General features: G+C 35.1%; 1 protein-coding gene across 2 annotated transcripts in view; it reads left to right on the top strand.

Annotated features, from left to right (window-relative positions):
• EPHA3 (EPH receptor A3) overlaps positions 1–21,370 on the top strand; it is a 340,054-nt gene that overhangs the window by 252,310 nt on the left and 66,374 nt on the right. Inside the window, exons 6-9 of one of the 2 annotated variants that reach the window (XM_084875452.1) lie at positions 9,801–9,925; positions 12,695–12,854; positions 20,256–20,358; positions 21,046–21,110. In XM_084875452.1, the coding sequence (XP_084731578.1) occupies positions 9,801–9,925; positions 12,695–12,854; positions 20,256–20,358; positions 21,046–21,110 (453 nt within the window). Of the gene's footprint in view, positions 1–9,800; positions 9,926–12,691; positions 12,855–20,255; positions 20,359–21,045; positions 21,111–21,370 lie in introns of both variants that reach the window. The other variant, XM_084875451.1, reaches the window with a different exon arrangement.

Raw genomic sequence — 21,370 nt, 5'->3', positions numbered from 1 at the left:
TTATACAGCTCTCTCTGAGAACTATTTCCCATGTAGACTGAAGACAATTTTATCAGCTCTTAGAAATACAGGAAGCTTAATACATAAAATGAAATTAAAATCAAACTCTTAAAAGAAACAAGTACTATTATATTTGTATCTACATAATTTTCTTTTTAGCTTTACTTATGCAATAGAAAAATGGAACAGCTTAAGGCTATCTTTTTTTGAGTGTGCTAAAATTTTTATGGCACATATAAAAATTAATTTGCCCCAGTTCTCAAAATTCTAAAGTCAAGTATGTAAAGTTGACATAAATGCAAAAACACATATTGATATATTTTTTCTTATCTGGGTGGACGTAAGGACTAAAATTGCTCCAGAATTCATGGCTAGCTAAAAGGAATTTGAAAAAAAAAATTAGACAAATTAATTTTGTGCCTGGAACTAAGAGGTTAGCCATATGCATCCCAGAAATGAAGCAGCAGCTAGTCTGCCTCTGAAACTTCCCTTTTCTTTCCTGCATATACTTTTAAGAATCTCTGTTTGCCAGAACAAATAGTTTTTATTGCAGCTAAATGCATTTCTTAATTAAGACATGTAGGGTGGAAGAAGAGATTTGTTTGGGAGAAAAAGAGTTTGGGAAGTTTATTAGTAAGTGCAAGTATGGACAAGGCAAATTTTACAGCCAAAATAGAAAATTTTCAGGCATGATTGCTTTTAGAAATTCTTCAAGTCACTACTTATGCATATCCATTTCATTATGTATGCAAATACACCCATATTAGCATATCTCCACCTCATCCTATAGACAGCTAGACTAGAGAAAATGAATGAATACTTTTTTTAAAATTATATAGTTTGTTAAATTTTAATTAAAATTTGATAATGGGTTTGGGAATCATACTTTGAGGAGATGTAATATGCATATAAAGTTTCATGTAATTGCCAAATGAATTTAACTTGTTATTTTACTTAAAAAACTTTTGAGTGATGTATTTTGAGTGAAAGACTATGTTCTTTAAGAATATAGCTGTATTAAAAATAAGTTCTTAGCATCAAGGAAACACAGAAGTCGAAGTAGGGGTATTTAGAAAGATGATTTCTTAGTAATGAAACTATTTTAAATTTTATATAGTGACCTACCAAAATGTTCTCTTTGCAATATTACCCTACCCCATTTTTCCCCCCAAGCCAATGAACAGTTATATATATAAGTAAATGAGCTGATTAAGAAACTCTGATTTCTAAATCTCTGAGCAGACTTTGCTGGTTTCCTGTTATGGGAATTTGGGACTTTTACTTATCTAAGAAAGAGGTCGACCTACATGGTTTCTAAAGAGCACCCCTCCTCCCTCCTTCAGTTGCACTTGAGATATACAAGCCACATGGGTGAGACATGTACAAACCATATTTCAAACAGAATTTCTCAACATTTCTTTATGCTTCCGTACATAAGATCAATAATATTTATATGCAACATATACTTCTGTTGTGTACATTTATCAAGGGATAGTTTATTATAAAATTCATTATTCATACAACAGGGAAGATTAAAGTAATGGTTGCTCTCTCACACATATGATACTTATAAGGACAATTATCATTCCTTCAGGAGTAAATCAATTTCTCACCAACCAAAGAATGTATATAAGTGATAGTGAAGTTATCATAAGGCCACACTTGAATTCAAACAAATGCATAATGTAAGACGCAGGTAGAGAAAACACTGTTTTAATCTGTTAGCATATGGAAAGCACACTCCTTAACCAATCTTTACAGTTCTGAGGAACTTGTTAGAACTGAGAGAACCAGTCTGTCCTGTCAGCAAGTCTCCAGATGCCAGAACATCAAGAATACAGAGGGCTTCAATGAACAGTGACATTTTAAGCTCTGAGTAAAAATAAACATGTTTTTTTCTTCTTTATTACCTGAAGTAACTTTTACAGGTAGTGAATTGCATCATTAACTATAAATTCAATAATTTGTGACAAACATGTCTAAAGCATTCAATATATAGTAAAGTATGGAGTATTTCTGCCAGTGTCCCCTTTCCATGTATAATTATGGTTTGCCAATAAAAATGTTAACTTACTTAAGACTATTATAATATATACTAGAGTCCCAGTGCATGAAAATTTATGCACTCAAGGGTTGCTCAATGAGGCCTGCTCCCTCTCACAGTCTGGGACCCTTCCAGCTTAGATCCTTAGATCCGCTCCCTACAAAAGCAGGCCTAAGCTGATAGTCAGACATTCCTCTGGGAGCCTGGGAGCCCTTGGGGAATGTCCGACTGTGGCTTAGGCCAGTTCCTCTGCATCCACCTCTGTAGAAGGCACTGCCAGCACCAAGACTGTGCCACTGCCTCTCCTGCTGCCTCTGCAGAAGGGGAGGTGCCAGGACCGCCATGGCTGGCCTCAGAGTGCAGGCTCTCTGGCCTCATCTCCCACCCACTGGTCATTCCAGCAGGTCATTTCAGAAGGAAGGCTGTCCCACCATTTGGTCTAATTAGCATATTAACTCTTTATTATATAGGATTTTGCTTAGTTTCTAAATAAACCATAACACATCACATAAAATTTTTTTCTTCCTCTGTCCTGCTTGAGCACATGAACCAGTCTTAGAATGAAATCTTTCACACTGGCTTGCTTAACATTAAACATTTCAGTTCTTTTTTTTTTAAGTTTTTTATATATATTTTATTGATTTTGTACAGAGAGGAAGGAAGAGAGATAGAGAGTTAGAAACATCAATGAGAGCCATCGATCAGCTACCTCTTGCACACCCCCTACTGGGGATATGCCCGAAACCTCAACCAAGGTACATGCCCTTGACCGGAATCGAACCTGGGACCCTTCAGTCCCCAAGTCGATGCTCTATCCATTGAGCCTAACCGGTTTTGGCTGGCTTGCTTAACATTATCTGTAAAGTGGAATTGGGGTTGATATCAACCCTCTTCTGTGCTAAAGGTGTATGTAAGTTGTATCTCTCTACTCCTTCCCTTGATTAAATGGCAGCAAGCCCTTTGTGAGAATCTCTACAGAGAATGCCACCAGAATTTAGAGTTAGTTCCATGAATGTCTCAGAAAAGACCCTCCAGCAGCATCATATCATTTGTTTAAAGAAAGAACATTAGGCTAACACACACACACACACACACACACACACACACACACACACACTTAAATGATTAACCAGCTATTATTCTCATTGACTAGTATATCAATATATGGCATCCCTGCAGACATGTTGAGAGCATTTATGGTCCCACAAAGGCCCCAAAGAGAGAAAAATACTCTTAAAATGACTCAGCAAATCAAAGGATCATTTTTCCTCTCTAAAATGTGGACAAAACCTTCATAAGAATCCCAAAAGCATGAGGTTCTATGAGCTTCTAGGTGACTGAACACATCCACACACTGGAGGGTGATCTATACCAACTGCATAGGGATGGAAGCTCTGCACATGGTACCTCCCAGGCCTTTCTCTTTGTATCACTTCCTCTGGCTATTCATCTGTACTCTTTATCAGATCCTTTATTAAACCAGTAAATGGATGTCAGTGTTCTCTGAGTTCTGTGATCTGCTCTAGCAAATCTGAGAAGGGGGCCTTGGCAGCCTCCTATTTGTAATCAAATTGGACAGAATCTGTGAGTAACCAGGGCACCTACTATTTGAAGTGGGGTGCAGCCTTATGGTATCTTGTATGTCAGACAGTGAGTCCAACAAGCACATGGAAGGAAGATGACCAAAGGGATTCTTTACAATTGTAGCTTTGAAAGAAGAATAAAAACTGATAAATCTGGTATGCATTTTTCAGTCTTATGAGAAGTTATAACTAATAACCTAATGAATTTCAGGCTATGTATCCTATTGTAGTCTAGAATTTTCCTAATTTGTGAGTTTTCTGATATCAACCTCTTAAAAATATTGACTGTTAGACCATCCTTTTAAAGCGTTTTCTTAGGTAATAAGTTTAGAAAATCAGATTTGAAATGATATTTGGAAGGAAGGGAGGATTTATGATTCATTCACTTTATAAAATTATAAATCATCAAAATATGTAGAAAGTTGAAGTTCTGGAAAGAATGAGATGAAAAGCACAGAATAAAATGCACATGAAAAATGGCAAGGGTTTGAACTAAGGCAGGGTTGGAAAACCAGAAAGAAAACTCATCAGTTTTCAGATATTGGAGCTGATTGGCATGCAAGGTTGTTGGAGAGGGAGTACAATTCTGAAAGAAGTACAGTTCTGAAATCCAAACTGAGTAAACTGTAAAAATGGTAAGTCTTAGGACCCAAACAGGATATTCTGGAGAAGGACAGGGTGAGGAAATTAGAGTAGGAGTGGTGAGATGGAAAACATTAAGCTATGGATGGTTATGCTAATTCAAACCCAACAGTATTTCTGGATCTAATAGAAGTGTTCACTTCTGAAAAAACTGAGAAGGAAATGTTCTTATGTGGGCAATATAATGAATGTTACAAAGTAATGAAAAATAAGTGAGTAATGCTTTTAAAGGCATGTCTGATTTTAAAAAAGTCTTTCAACCATTTACTGCATGATATTTTCTCATGGAGGTACTTTTTAAAAGCGTTAGCTTATATAGAAAAGAGATATTGAGCCCTTTTTGTTATTACTTTAACTTGCCTGCTCTCTAAAACAACAGAGACGCCTCAGAGGTTCATTAAAAATTCCCAAACTCAGAAAGAAGAACTAATAAAGACAAACTAACCAAGCCAGATCCTTTAGGAGTTGAAATTTGAAGGCTTTCCTTCCTTATTCTAAGCATGGGTCATATTTTAGTTGCTGAGTAATGGTAAATATAGCTTAAAAACACCGCAGATAAAGCAGCGAATCCTTTTCACATCTGTCAGTAGACGTGGCATGCACAAAGACAGAGCGGGGTTCTAATACAAATTGTGAACTACACAAGCCCCATTTCTAGCCTGATCCCTTTACATGGGAACATTTGTCAGCCTAATTTTGTACTTCCTATTGTCATTTGTTTTCCTATTCTTTCATTAGATGCAGTCAATCTCTCAGGTTACATTGACAATGAGAGAAAACCTATAAGTAAATGACGGGTTCTATAATTAATTATTGAGGGTTATACTTCTCTATGTCTCTGTCTTTTGGATCAGTCATTGCATCACTGATTCATGAGGCTGCCACTACAAGGGCCTGAATTAGAGAACAAAACACGCAGTGAATGTAATTTAACATTTGGTCCTAGAAAGTTCCATCTCTTTAGAACAAAAACAACAACAAAAAACATTTTAATATTTTTTTTTGTGAAACACATATTGCTAGATAACATAGGGTGAAATTATCTGTCTAGTCCTATGTCATGACCAAAGAAAAAATTTAAAGAGGAAGGAATTGAAACAGCCATGAGCTTGTCCATAGCAACACAACATGCTCAGAAGTATTTTAATACTGAGATGCTCAGAATGTTTCAGAAGTTAGCTGAAGAAAGCTTCATGGGGGATGACTAACTTTGTGATCCATGAACCTCCCTAACCTTCACCACTCCCTCCTAACCTTCACTGTATTCCTCTTCTATTTGCATTTGTTTAAAGAAATATTTTAATTAAAATACGATATATTGCATTTCATTCTACCTGATATATCATGTTTCCTTTCTGTATTTTCTGAAGATGCATATATCTGATTGTACCCAGAATAGGAAAAGCTAAGAATCAAATATTTGTTCCCTGTTATATACCAACTAGAGGCCTGATGAATGAAATTCATACAAGGGCCTCGGCCCTCACAGCCCTGGTTTTATCTGGAAGGTCGTCCGGATGGTAGTTCTGCTGTTTGGTCTAATTAGAATATTAGTTTTTTATTATATAGGATCAATATAACAAAGATGTATATTACACACCAATATATTATGGTAAAGTGGGCTATTAACTTACTAAAAAGAATTAGCTTCTTACTGTTAAATTTTCCTGGTTAGCAGTTTCTTCCTTTTTTTCCCCCTGCAAAAAATGTCCATTTACTAAACTTCATAACTGCCTGGCCATTTTCACAATAGCCTATTGTGTTTTCAACCTCTTCCTCTTAATAAGAGGGAAATCACTTGTATCATTTAAGGTTCATAAAAGATGCACCAGATTTAAACTCTTAATCCTGGGTTATTAGGATGCTCACCAATAATTGCAAATTTAGCATGTATTCCAGCATTTTGTCTGGGAAAACCTGTGCCTTCTCCTCCTATATAAATTTTCACTGTTGTTCTGAGCATTTATCTAGTTGTGATAGATTTCTTTTTTATTTCATATGACCATTACCCACCATTCTTTCAAATCACAAATTTTAAAAGCTGAGAAATAAGGATAAAATAAATCAAAACTATTTTATGATGTACATTACAGTATCATGTTACTTTAGACAGAAATAAAACCTAAGGAATTTCTGTGGATTTTGAAAATTAGTACATTGAAAAATCACCCTTTGATACATGAAGAATAGCTAAAAATAAACATAATCTGTACCACTGATTTTACCTATTATTGTAAGCTGTATTAAGCACATGTGGAAGTATGGATAAATTATACTTCAAGTCATGAGTTAAAAATGAGTTCTAGAAAACTTTTTAGAAAGCAGGGATACAGTAGTGTGCCCATAAAATTTCTCTTTTTCTGCGGATTTTATTATGTCTTCAAATTATTTATTAGAGGAGAGAAAAACAATTCTGTTAATTATTTATTAATATTAAAATATTGATGAGCATTACCCAAATGCACCAGGATTCCAGCTGGTGCACTGTGGTGAGACTGTGAAAAAGCATCCAACACAGGGGCGAGGGGTTATATTAAAAGAGCAGAACAAATGACTTAACAGGGGCCTAAAAGCAGCAATCAGAAAAGGTTCATTTAACTTAGAGATGACACAAGCTTTGAGCAATTGCCTCTGCTTAAGTAAGTGTGGAATTACAAAAGGCTATTTATTACAGTCCAATAGGGTCTGCAGCTTGCTCAAAGACTTTTGAAGAATTTCAACAGTTATAAAGTCTTGCTCAGTGCAGAAGCAGTAAAATGTGGGCAGATCCCCAAAACAGCCTGCAAAGCTTTCCTGAAAAAGTTAATTCAATCCTAGCCACAATTGTTCTTTGATATGAATTGCTTTCTCTTTCTCTTTAAGGAGAGATGCTATACCTGGTAATTTTCAAAGCTTCTTTGAAAATGTATTTTAACCGTTAAGGAAAATAAATCATATTTAAGGTGATATGGAATAAATATAGGGTCTCTATGGTTTTACCAGGAAAGTTTTACAACATTTAGCTTATTTGAAATTCTCTGTAAGCATACATTAGTTACTCTAAAATGGGTTTCTTTCAGCAGGAAAATTTGTGATATTTCTCCATTTTTTTGTATAAAAAGCAAAATTTGGTTCCAAGGGCATTAGAGCAGAGATTTTTATATTAGTGATTGGATAATGACTTGCTTTTTCTAAGTATTAGAATACATAAAAATAAAATTATTCTCAATGATTTAACAAATCTATTATTTATGGCTCAGTGATATGTTTATAATTATTAAGTATGTTTATAAAATTTCAACTAAATATAACCAAAATAAATTACCCTTTGCTTAGAATCAATCTCAGAGCAGCAACCACCCAGGGGTTGAGGGACTGGAGTGTTGTGAGTCAATTTTTATTATAACAAAATAGTATTGAATTTTAAAAAAGCAAACATGAATGGAAAATGATGTTTCATGAAAGGATATTAATTATTAATAGGAGCAAAAAGTAAATAAGGAAATTAATTTACTTTTCCATCAGAAAAGCAAGACTTTCATTTTTCCTTGGCAAAAGGTTCAAAATCTTTCCCAGGGTAATCAATCAAAGTAATGATGCTTTAGTTTTAAGAGTTCTTGAGCAGATTTTATAAGTTACAGAGATAGAAGAATGGGAAATTTACTGCAATGGAGTCTTCATTTAGGTTCACGTTTTCCAATGAAGTGTCATGAGGCAGGCTTACTGAAACTATTTTCATGTGAGAAATAAAAGGTAAAGGCATTTATAAACAGGAACAATTTAGACGAGAGGTTGTGAGACCAAAATTGGGTCTTTGGGTCCAAGTTTGTTGTCTCACAAAATCCAATAATGAATTCATGTGCAAAAACAGAGAGCAGAAGCAAATTTTATTGAGCGAAGCTGGTCCTGGAAAAGGTGTAGAGAGGATTCCAAAAGCAGGCTCGTGTCCAGAGTTTCCATTGGCTGAGCAGGGGAGCACAGCTCATGGAACCCAGCACAAACCAGAGAAAGGAGAGGGGATAGAGAGGAAGAGAAAAATGTGTGGTTTTTGTTTGTTTGTTTGTTTTTGTGGTTTTTTTTGTTTTTTTGTTTGTTTGTTTGTCTAGGACTAAATACGTGCCTTGCTAGTTTCTGATTGGTCCTTTCAAAAGAACTCTGTCTTAGTAACATTATTGGGATTGGTTATATGCCTCACTGCCTTGTGATCTGCAAACTGCCCATCTTAGTAATAACCATACATTTTAAAGTTTACATATCCATCTCCATCTAGTCTTAGTAACTCCACCTAGCTGGGTTCTACTTCCCCCTTCCCCCATGATCCCATTCCTGTCTACACAGCTTCTTTCTGTCTCCTCAGTTATATATGTGAAGGTTGGCATGTGATAATCACAGAAACATCAAACCAACAAGTCTGCTAGCCATTGTGGGAAATACAAATACAGGGTTTTAATAGTCTTTAATTTGAGAAAAATTGATGAGAAAATAGGTCCCATAGCAATGAAAAAAATTCAGCAGTTAATGTACCTAAAAATTCTTGATTTTTTTTCATGTTTTTAATGTGTTGTGCTGGATTCCATTAAAGCAGAAAGCCACTGAACCTCAAGTGAGATATTTCTGTTGCCAATGTACCAAGATTGAGATTTGAAACCAGAAGTGCATTGATAGAGAGTATGGGTTTTTCTTTTTAATGGAAGGATTTGAAGTAGGATATCACTTAAAATATATTTAATCTTCCATCAGAAATGAAGGTGACCCTCTGATATCTGATCCAAACAGATGGTTTTTATTCATGTTCTATTCTTTTGATAATGCATAGTGAAACATAACAAATATTGAGTCACTACCCATTAGAAAACTTCACAATATAGGTTGAGAGTTGTGGTACAAACAGCAGTCATTTCATTGGTAGTTCTTATTAAATATTTTAAGGAAATAAAAAAATGTTAAAGTATAAGATTGCTACATTTTTCTTGTATATGTTTTTATTCATTAGAGATTTTTGTCAGTAGTCAAGATATGTCCTACTGTATGTCCTAAATCTTATCTATTTTACAATACACTCAATATTATTATTACCTATTGATACCTTGGGACTCCTTGTGCATAATGGATTCCAGTCCTCTTACAGAGTTGTGGATGAAAATGTTATCAATGAGCTGAAGAATCTGGTATTAATAATTTTGCAATGTTATAACAAATAGGTAGTCATGATGTTTTGTTCTTATTTTAATATATCAAATATATTTCATTGCTTACATTAGAGTAGCAGATTGAAAACATCTGCTCACTTGCCACTATTCCACCAGCAGCTGAAAATCTCAGCTCATTTTCCATAGGCCTGTATGTACCAGGGCTATAATCCAGCTGCCGAGGCTTGATACGGGGCCAGATTAATACTCAAGAGCCTTTGAAATGGAAATAGTGTTTTCTTGCCAAAAATTAGAACAATGATAGACTCCATTTGCTATTCCCTTTGCTCTCTGATCCTCTTTACCACATTCACAACCTGATTAATTTGCCCCCTCCTGTGACCCTCCATCCTCTCTTCACAGCTCCATCACCTGTCATGACAATTAAGAAGGACCGGACATCCGGAAACAGCATCTCTTTATCCTGGCAAGAACCTGAACACCCTAATGGGATCATATTGGACTACGAGGTCAAATATTATGAAAAGGTGGGGAGACAATGTGATAGAGTTGGATTGTGTAAGAAAGGAAGTTACCTACTCATAAGCTGTTCTCTTACAAAAGAAATGACATTGCTACAAAGAGGCAGTGCTTTGTCTAAATCTGTAGTCACGTGCTACTTTTTTGATTTATAGTAAAAAGGGGTTTAGAAATTATTGTGTGGAATATCTTCCGGTTCAACTTCAATGAGCAATAGCAGAGATGTTACCACCAAACTTAAGACATCTAGTTATTAGAAATGACATTTATGTCCTTCCACATCAAGACCTGTTGCTCTACCAACTATTTCATAGAGATTCCTTAACCCATTGATGAACTATTCCTTAGTTTATTGTCTGAAAGCATCATTACTTGATCTATGCATTCACATGAATTTTATTTAATAGAAACATTGAACTAAAAAAAAACCCCAAAACTCCTGTATTATTATTGAACTGACAAAGAAAAGTTTTCTTGGCTTTGTACAAGGAAATTTAGAAGATGGGAGTGGGTGTGTAAGTCTGTCTCACATCATAAAATTGTGGTTCAGTAATAAAGTTGCAAAACTAGGTACATGGTTAATTTATAAGTAGAATTTAGACTGAGACATTTCATCACTAAATAGGACTTATTTCTCCCTGGTTATAAATGGATGTGAGTTTTGGAAGCAAGATATATTCAAACCTCATCATCAGAGCTGGGTAGTTCTATAGCTACTAATATGAACACAGAATATTTGTGTATTTGTTGCAGTTTACAAAGTATTTTAAAGTGAATAAAAAATAAATTGTACATTATATTGTAGTTAATATTTATAGAAAATGTTTGCGTACATTATTTAACTTGGAGCTGTCTGAAAATCCTGTGAAAGTGAGAAAAAAGGCTTTTTTACAAATTAAAAACAACAACTTGGAGTCAGTGAAGTTATTAGCATTTCTCATATCCTCACTGCTAATGAACATCAGGTCCCTGTTTTGAATCCTGGCAGCCATGACTTCTCATTAGTATGTTTTTCCCTGCATTACCTCCCTACCTCCACATGATAATGGATTATTAAGAATGATCAATTGCACAAAAGGCATAATGTATGAATTTTTTTTGCAAATGTAGGTATTTTCTTTATTGAAGTTAGCATATTTCACAAATATCATGCCATTCTCTTCTTCCACCCTTCCCCCCACCATTCACGCCACACAGAGAAAAGGTATGTCTCATTTCATTAAAAGGAATAGAGACCTAATGAACTTCATTGGGCCAAATCACAGTATAAATACGTTATCTCCTAGTTTTCTGTGATCCAATAGGGCACTTTCATATACGCATGTGATCATGATCTTCTATTTTTGAAAGTGTGACAAAGCCTGTGTAAACACAAGAATCCATATCATAGCTGATGCAACAAAATAAAAAGTAATAATGTGCCTCAGTTCAGACCTGGTAGCAGAACCACAAAGCACCCACCTTTGAGATATATGGGGCCATTTTAAAAATGATGAATCTAAATTCATATCTTTTGCAAATATAAAAAATATTCTTAACTTATTTTTTTCTCCACAAACAAAGCATAGCACATGGTTATTTTTAAGCAATATTAACCAGTGCAGGGGGGAAAACAGTTTAAATCTATTTACTATACCCTATGCATTTCTTAATTTGATACACTTATGTAATATTATTAAATACATATCTATTTATATATATACTACATACATAAATTTCAAAATAACTTCCATATATATGACACTTAGAAATACTGTAATATTTCACTCTATGAAATATTGTAATATTTCATTCTATGAAAGTTTTTTTAACAAATAAAATAATTTTTATAAAATAAATATATTATCTCTCTTCATTATTAAATATATCAACTCCAAGTCTATCATAACCAACATCTTTAACAAAAAAGTATATGTAACCTACATACAACCTTATTTCTGCAACGTTCGATCTAGTGTTGGCTGAGGACAAGCATTATTTCATCTTTCCCACTCCAGACCCCACCCCAGACATAGGGACAGTTCATCATGCTCAAAAACAGGCTCTCCATAAAGTGCTCAGGAGATATTAATATATGTTAGAGAGAAAAAATGAGATTTTGTGTAAATTCATTTTTTTAAACAAAGCTTGACACAAAAAAACACTTTACTATTGATGTGTAATGTGAACCTGCTCATGTACAATGCATTGATTCCATTAGATAAGATTCTTTGGGAAAATATTTCTAGACTTCAACCTGAAGATTTGTGTTTCTGTTAAATAACTGTGACTTCAAGACAATGCAAATACAATACAACTCAATTGATGCTGATAAAGTTATTAACGTAAAGCTATATATAGAACTTTGATCTTTTTAAGTTTAATAGTTTACAATTGATAAAATATTTCCTATCTGAGAATCTGTGGGGCATTTCTATTAGGAACAATGCAAAGGAGCATTTTCCTCTTTGAAAATCTATTCTTTTAATCAGGTTGAAAATGTCAGCCTTGTGCTTTAAGAGAATAGATTTTTTATTGTCCAGAGATTCACTAATTGGCAAGAATGAAAACTAACTTTCTTCCTTTATGTGCAGGACACAAATTATTATATGCAAAGTAGGAAACTTTAAATGTTTTTTTTCTTCTTCTACAAAATAACTTCAGAGAGTGAAATGATTATCATCTCTCTTTTATTTCTCCTCTGCTACATTTTAAAATAGTTTTGAGTGGTTTACTTTTTATCACTTAATACATTATGAAGATTTGATTTTAACTTGATCTTTCTTACCTCAAAGCAGGAGCAAGAGACAAGTTATACCATTCTGAGGGCAAGAGGCACAAATGTTACCATCAATAGCCTCAAGCCTGACACTACTTATGTATTCCAAATCCGAGCCCGGACAGCAGCTGGATATGGGACCAACAGTCGCAAGTTTGAGTTTGAAACAAGTCCAGACTGTATGTATTACTTCAATGTACTGTGATTAGGGGGAGGAGAGATGGTCCAAAGGTGTCTGACATTTCACTCTCACTCTACATTTTAACTAAGTGTGATACATTGAAAGTATACTGCTAGGAACATTGAACAATTTGCATAGCATTGGATCTGAGCATTTGTGTTTGTATGTACATCTGTGGTTTGTTCTTTTAAAAATAAAACATATAATGCCTGGAATGCTTCTGGTTTCCTATTAGTCATAAATTGTTCTTAGGAACATTAAGTAGTATGGTAACACACTTACAATACCCATTAATACAGATATTCCAGGTTCAACTGTTGATTGACAAAACTTTCTGATCCATGAGGATCTTAAGTTTGTTTCAATCCTTAACACAGTCAACCTTGTATTACTTGAAGATTAAGGATTTTTAAAAATCTGATTTATGACTATTTGAATAATTCCATCTGTTTGACCCCAAATTTGGCTAAAACTGATCTAAAATTTACAAACATTCTCCTAATAATATTTTCATTTTCTTTAAATTCATTTTCTTCATGTTAGAAGAGTTTACTTGTTAAATATATATTTTTAAAAAGATAAAATCATGGCTGTGGTGTTAATATAAAATGAACACAAGCTAAATTTTTATTTGACTTAATATTACTAATAAAAGGTTAAAATTGGTTCAAAGGAAAATTTAAAGGACAGATTCATATACACATATATACAAATATATACAAACATTTTTGTATGTGTGTATAAGTAATCAGCAATACTTAAACTTGACAATAAATCCCAAACTGGTGAATATTCCATAGGAAAATAAGTATAATTATCTCATCCATAGCACATATCACTTTTATCTCTATTGAATAAGTGTCGCTGTAACTGTGATGAAAAAATCATATGCATCACTATAAATTCTCTTCAACTTAAACTCACAGCTGTAAAATAGCCCAGAGTCAAAGGTGAACACCTTTTAGAAGCAGCTGATCCCGGAAGGATGCAATAATTCCCAGCCCTCCCCTGAAAGGAAGCCAAGCAATCTCCTTTGACTGTTCTAATTTGTCATTCTCCCATGGCACCTATATTTTCTATTATACATTTATTTTGTTTCTGACATCAAATTACATTGTTATTGGTATGGTAAAATTTTATGCTCAAATTTTATACCTAATAGAAACATTCATGATTAACAAAAAATATATATATAAACACTGTTTGAGTTAATGTGCTAGACTAAATATTTTATGGCACACTTTTTGTCAGACCATCTGAAATGCGACTTATAATAACAAGCTGTACATTCTGCAAAGTATTGAGATTCTAGTGTTTTTAGAAGTCATTGGCTCACAGCTGAAACCTGACGATTCTATTTGGAGGAGAGCTGCCATCCTGAAATACACAAATCTGTACTCAGGCCCTCCCCTAATCCTCCTGTGATGGAATGAGCATAGAGAAACCTCTCTCTGAGGATACTTGAAACAAAATGCTGTAAAATACCATGGATGTGCACATGAACAATGTTTAAAACAAATTGAATATTTTATATGACAAAATATTATTCAGTTTAGCATTAGAAATTCTACATCCTTTCACAATTTTAAGAGGATCTAAACTAGTTTCTTTCTTTGAGATGATTATAGCTTTTCTTTTATCAAGATTTTACATGGTTATTAGAATTAACAACAAAAGCTATATTCGATTCAGCAAGAATTATCCCAAATCACAGAAATAACAAAAGCAAATGTGTTTTTTTTTTGTTTTGTTTTTTAATCAGGTGCTATAAATTAGGCATATTGAAGGTAGGAATGTCAGATTGCCATTAGATAAAACTTTATGTCGATGCACTATTTTGCAATATCAATCTAATCTTATGTTCTTCATTAGCACTAACCCTGTCTGAGAAGTAAATTTGTCAAAACAATAACACTTTCTAAAATTCTAATGTAATTGTTTATCACAGACATCACTGTGGTTGTCTTATACATGAACTTTTCATGAGGCTTCAGTGTCTGAGACTTAAGCAATATTTCATTTTAAAACTGCAGATTCTTAGGATTTTTGTCAAATAAGTTTTTTTTTTAATTTTAAATATATTTTATTGATTTTTTTACAAAGAGGAAGGCAGAAGGATAGAGAGTTAGAAACACCAATCAGAGAGAGACATTGATCAGCTACCTCCTACACACACCCTACAAGGGATGTGCCGGCAACTGAGGTACATGCCCATGACCGGAATGAAATCTGGGACCCTTAAGTCTGCAGGCCATCACTCTATCCACTGAGCAATACCGGTTAGGACACTGAATAAGTTTTATATTTGCAATACTTACATTGCTTGAGAAAGAGCAGATAAAAATAGGATATAATGAAAAATGCAATCTTTTTAACATAGCCCTCTCCAGTTATTTTTTTTAAAAGCTGTCATACAGTTTGATTTTTTAAAATGTATATAGAAACTTATTCTTACTGCTTCACCATAGAATTCTTCCAGACTTTAAATATAGATGAAAAAAAAAGTGTCCATTACTTTAAGGGGAAAAGGATAAAATCAATTCTTACTCCATTTTTTAAAATAAAAATGATACATAGTTGACTTTTGAACAGCTTAGGGGTTAGAGGTGCCGACCACCCATGCAGTCAAAAATGCACACATACTTTAAGTTTGTCCTCTACACAGATGGATTACAACCACAAATCAAAACTACATATTCATAAAATACTCTAAGGATTTAAGACTCTTCTTTGTTATATATTGATATTTAGTAGACACAAAAAGACTTGTGTTTAGATTTTTAACAGCTTGCTGTTTGCTCTGTTTATTTGTTTTTAAAATATATTTTTATTGATTTCAGAGAGGAGGGAAAGGAAGAGAGAGATAGAAACATCAATGATGATAGAGAATCATTGATTTGCTGCTTCCTGAAGGCCCCCTACTAGGAATTGAATTTGCAACCCAGGCATGTGCCTTGACTGGAATCGAACCTGGGACCTTTCAGTCTGCAGGCTGATGATCTATGCACCGAACCAAACCAGCTAGAGCTGGATTTTATTTTTAAAAAATATATGAGTTCTCATTCATAGCACAAAAATATTCCTTAGTTGAGTATAGTATATTTTTGAGCTGGAATTCAGATAACATTTTCTGAACTTGATGTATAGTAAATATATGGAGGCATAGTGAAGCATATATTTTTCTAAGTGTTTTAAAATGTTTTACTTTTTATATATCAGTGCTTTACACTTATCCTCACCCTCCTTTAACAGATGAGGAAACTGAGACATAGAGGAGTTAAGTAAGCTTCCCAAAGTCACACAGCTGGTAGGGAATCTAGAACTCATACATGTATACAACAGTATAATACAGTATTTCAGTGAATATTTTATTTGTTCTTGGTATGCAAGCTATTCAAATACTATTATTTCTTTTTATACACAGTCTATGACAGAGAACTTACATTTTCTCTGAGATTGCATGGCTAATAAGTGGGGTCAATGAGCCTACAACCTCCAGATTGTAGATTTCTACTGATTCAGCCCTGCTAGTTTACATACTAAGGAAAAGGATGTTAAACTAAGGCACAGAGAACATAGAGTATCAGAGTCAAAGAACTTTCCTAGATAAAAGCAACATCCACAAAAGCAGGGAGTGCCAACATGTTTGGGAAAACAGACAATCCATCTGTCTGAAAACCCTCAGTGGGCAGAACCTGTATCCTCCATAAGGCATTTATGATGATTCAACTATTATTTGTAAAGTACTTACAAATGTTCCTGGTGTAGTAGGCGGTGTGTGTGTGTGTGTGTGTGTGTGTGTGTGTGTGTGTGTGTGTGTTGTGTTTAAATAACAGTGCATAATTTGAACATTCAAGGAATTTTAAAAGCAAAAATATGTGGAATAAAACTGAGTTTTGGAATTGGAGGATTCCATGAATATTATTACTATCCAAGAAGTTGAACACTGGGGACAATTAATTAGTACTCCTGAGTGCTTCCCACCTCCTTTTTGTTGTTTTTAATACATTGACATGCAACAACTTTAATCTCTGGGACCCTATTACTAAGGCAGCCTGACAAAGGTAAAATGGGATCACTGTATAGATAATTCTTATACCAAGATTAAACATTCATATGTGATTTTGTAGAACAGTGTACTTTGCCCAGCTTTCACTGGGGAAATGCAATACTAAATTATGTAACATTTATTAAGCACTTGTTATGTGCTTGGGACTGTTTTACATAAGTGTTTTACTTTATTAACTCACTTAATCCTCACAAGATCACATTATGTCACACAGCAAATAAGCACCAATCCAAATGTTCTGGGTCTGGAGGGTGAGCTCACAACCATTTGGTTTCAGGGAGAGAAATCGATATAATGCTACTTAAAGCAAGGAGAGCAGTTTTCTTGTAGAAAAACGTATTTGAATTGAATTTCTAAGACATAAAATACCAGTTTTTAACAGTATGCCACATAAAATTATTAAACAACTCAATAACACAAATTTAATCAATACTATTCAAACGTTTGCTCATTTTAGTAACAAACAATGATCTGAGTTTATATGACTCTGGGATTCATAGATATTGAGAGCTGGTGGAAATGGTAGAGAAGTCCTAGTTTCATCCTGTCTTTGACAGAACAGCAGTGACTTCTTTCTTCTATCATTTTTCCCCTTCCAGGTTTGCAATCTTTGTTTTTTTAAAACTGACTAAAATTTACCAAATAATTCAGAACTTTCTGCTCTCTGTAAGTTATAACAGTGTATAAAATAAAAAGCATGAGGTAGAGTTAATAATATATGTTTATAGAGCATTATTGAATCATTGAATCGCTACGTTATTTTACAAATTATTCACAAATCTATAGCTAATGGTTAGAGGTGTATCAGTCCAGATGTTTAGGAGGCAGATGTGAAGATAGAAGCCTGAGAGCTTTTTATGGGGAAACACAGATAACCAGTAAAGAAGCTGGAGCACAAGTGGACAAGCAGGGCCCAGACTGAGATGTAGCTCAGCCACCTGTGAAGAACGGAGGGAAGGAGAAGGGTGGAAGGAGGGGAGATTCAGGCAGCAGGACAGTTTAGAGGGATTCGCCAATCTGATGGGTCTCTCCGGAGTGAAGGAGAGTGCTGCCCTGGGCAGACTGGGCTGGCTCCAGTCCCCTTGTCAGGTGTAGTTGCTGAGGAAGCGTGGCCTGTGCTGTGCATTCAGCTGCAGGGGGTGCTGGAGGTGCAGCAGCTGGAGGCTGTCTGCCCACTGAGGCTTGGCATCAGGGAGATCCAAGCAGGCGCTCCCAGGACTGCCACAGTGGTATAAACATTAGCCCGCTGGTAGGAAAGAATAAAGTGCGGCAACAGTTTATGTTAGGAATGTGCATGCCGTCCTACAGACTCAGAGCTCCTTTTTCAATTGCTTGCAAAACTTCTACCAGGCCATCAGCCACATTTCTTTATTTGCATCATTTAACCAGTCCTAAAACGGCATTATTTTAGAGAAGCCTTCCAAATGTAGATTTCGATCAGGCTGAGCATAAGATATTGCCTTGCTTTTGGAGAGGTGATGGCATTCAGATAACCAAACTTCCTCTTCTAAGCTCTTTTTTTATACATCATTCATTCATTTGTACATTCAGCATTTACTACCAAAGAAATATAGGTTAAAATATGAACAACTGAAAAGGTTGTTCCAGGAACTGTGTGTATTTTAAAAAGTCTAGAATAGGACATTTATGGAGTTTGCTAGCAGACAAAGCTGGGGATTGAGACAGGGGACAGATTTAATGAGCTTTACGTCTTCTGCTACGGAATTTGCATTTTATCCTGAAGTGGAGAGCCCTGCAGAAATGTTATGCATTATAATGACATAAGCAAATTCATGGTTTAGAAAGAGTGCTCTGGTCACCAAGAAAAGAGAGACATGCAGATAGAGAATAATTAGAACTTTTTAATTGTATTATAATCCAGAAGAGAAAGACATAAACTAAGATACTGTTAAGGGCTTTGTGATGACTTGGATATAGAATCATCAGGAGAGGGAGAAGGTGACTTCATGCTTATGGTCCACACCTTTGCCACCAAATGTGGTCAGCCTCACCTGCGTCACTGGCAGCTCATAGGAAATGCAGTCTCAGTCCCCACTGCAGACTGAAATAGAAACTGCATTTTCAAAAAAATAAAATAAAATAAAAGATACTCCACTGGCTTGTGTGAACATTAAAGCTAGAAAACATTTGTCTAGGTCAAGGGTCAGTATATATATATATATATTATCTGCTATATATATATATTATCTGCTGTTCCACTCTACTGGGCTATTTATTATAGTGCTAGAGGCCCAGGGATCCGTTCTAAGCTGGCAGTCAGACATTCCTCTTGCAGTCCAGGGCTCTTGCAGTCCAGGACCCCTCACTCCTTACTGCTTGCCTGCAGTGGAGGCAGGAGAGGCTCCAGCCACCACCGCTTTGCTTGCCAGCAGTGAGCCCAGCTTCTGGCTGAGTGAAGCTCCCCCTGTGAGAGCACACTGACCACCAGGGGGCAGTTCCTGAGTTGAGTGTCTCCCTCCTGGTGGTCAGCGCACATCATAGCAGCCAGTCAATCTGCCGTTTGGTCGATTTGCATATTAGGATTTTATTATATAGGATAAAAGCAGCCATAGATAATACACAAATGAATGAATGTGTCCAAAACAATTTTATTTATAGACATCGACATTTGAATTTTATAAAATGTTCAAGACACAAAATCTTTTGGTTTTGACTTTTTATAACTTTTACAAAATCTAAAACCATCCTAAGCTCTTGAGTTATACCAAAACTGATGGCTGGCCAGACTTTTCTCCTGAGTGACTTTTGCCAATACTTTGTGAGTAGATGAATGATGGGCCATTTGAAAAGGTAGAGAATACAGGGAGAGAACAATGCATTGGTGGCATATGTTGAGGCCCATAAGACAGCTGTTACATCACCTTTCAAATAAATGTAGATATTGGAGACTAAAGCAGCTTAATGAATAAGCTTTTATAATTCATTGTGAGAAATTGTATCTGTCCTCTATGTCGTTCCCCTGCTAACTTGTGGTTTATCACTGAGTTTCTTGCCATTGAGGATAGAGAAAAGCAGCCCAGCACATTTCACACACTAGACACTCAAGTAATATTTGATGGATGCCGTTGAAGCAGAATATTTAATCTCATTAATTATAATTTTCACGTAAAATTGTAGCTGATGTCTGTGTTTGTTTGTTTTTTTTCATTCTCACTGGAGAATTACTTCTATATTATACCAGACAGTAGCCATATTTCAGGTGAAAGCAGAATAAATATGACTGAATTTATCAGACTTTCCATGTAGCTTTTAGTTACGATGTGTTAATGCCTGGTCTTTTAAATTTTTTTCCCCTCTTCAATCTCACAGCTTTCTCTATCTCCGGTGAAAATAGCCAAGTGGTAATGATTGCCATTTCAGCAGCTGTAGCAATTATTCTCCTCACAGTTGTCACCTATGTTTTGATTGGAAGGTGAGTTCACAGTCTGTTTTATAACTTACTTTTATTATTGCTTTGCTTGCTTCCCCCCCCCATTGTTGCTCAAATCTGAAGTGTGCTCAGTAATGTATGTTAACAAATCAAAATGTCTCCATTTGCATTCTAGATTTTTCTTTCTCTCTCTCCCTACCCCTCCCTTTCTTCTGTTTCTTCATCTCTAGTTTTGATTTTCTGTTTTGCATTAACTTCCGGTCTCATTTTCCAATACACACCCCATCTTTTCTCTCTTTTGACCACATTCCTAGTTTTTACTTTCCCCCCTCACTCTTAAAATACACCCCAGATTTCCCTGACACTTTCTCACCCAGAACAGCACTAATCACTAACAATGGAGACTTTACCCTTCATTCATTCTAATAGTAGTTGTTAAAAAAATTAATGCTATAAACACCTTCTGAGGCCATTATAAAAATTCAACTGAAGGGGTCTGCCCAGTGGGAAGCAGCTCTACATATCTCCTCATTAGGCAGCCTTACAGGGTCCCAAGGGAAGGGGCTTTCTATGGAGGATTTAGGAAATACAAAGTCATTAAACTTTCACTAAAGCATTTAATTGTTTAAGAAAAACACTTTCTGTGTTCTGCTTTGTACATTCCGAGCATAGATAATTGTTTAAGTATATTTTCTTCCTGTGTTTTCTCTTTCCTCAATTTCCCTCTAGGTTCTGTGGCTACAAGTCAAAACATGGTACAGATGAAAAAAGACTTCATTTTGGAAATGGACATTGTAAGTCTCTAAAGTGTTGTGGTGTTTTCGCTTTACCATTTCGGTTTCGGCAGTGGTTTATTTATAATTGGGTAACTTTCCCCTGACAGAGATAATTCAAAAGTAGTATTTTTTTGAGGGTGGCGGAGGGGGGGGGGGGAAATTAGCAAAATAAAACTATTTCAAACAGAGAAAGAAATGCATGGTTCTGTGTCAAGTAATTCTTGCATGGCCACCTTTAAGCAGACTTAAGCTAAAGCAAAGGGTAACCAGTGGTTTAT

The sequence above is a fragment of the Pipistrellus hanaki genome (genome assembly GCF_964339955.1).
Source record: "Pipistrellus hanaki genome assembly, chromosome: 2".
In the NCBI taxonomy this organism is placed as follows: Eukaryota; Metazoa; Chordata; class Mammalia; order Chiroptera; family Vespertilionidae; genus Pipistrellus; species Pipistrellus hanaki.
Note: the sequence above shows the minus strand (reverse complement) of the source record. Positions and strands in the feature narration are given on the sequence as shown.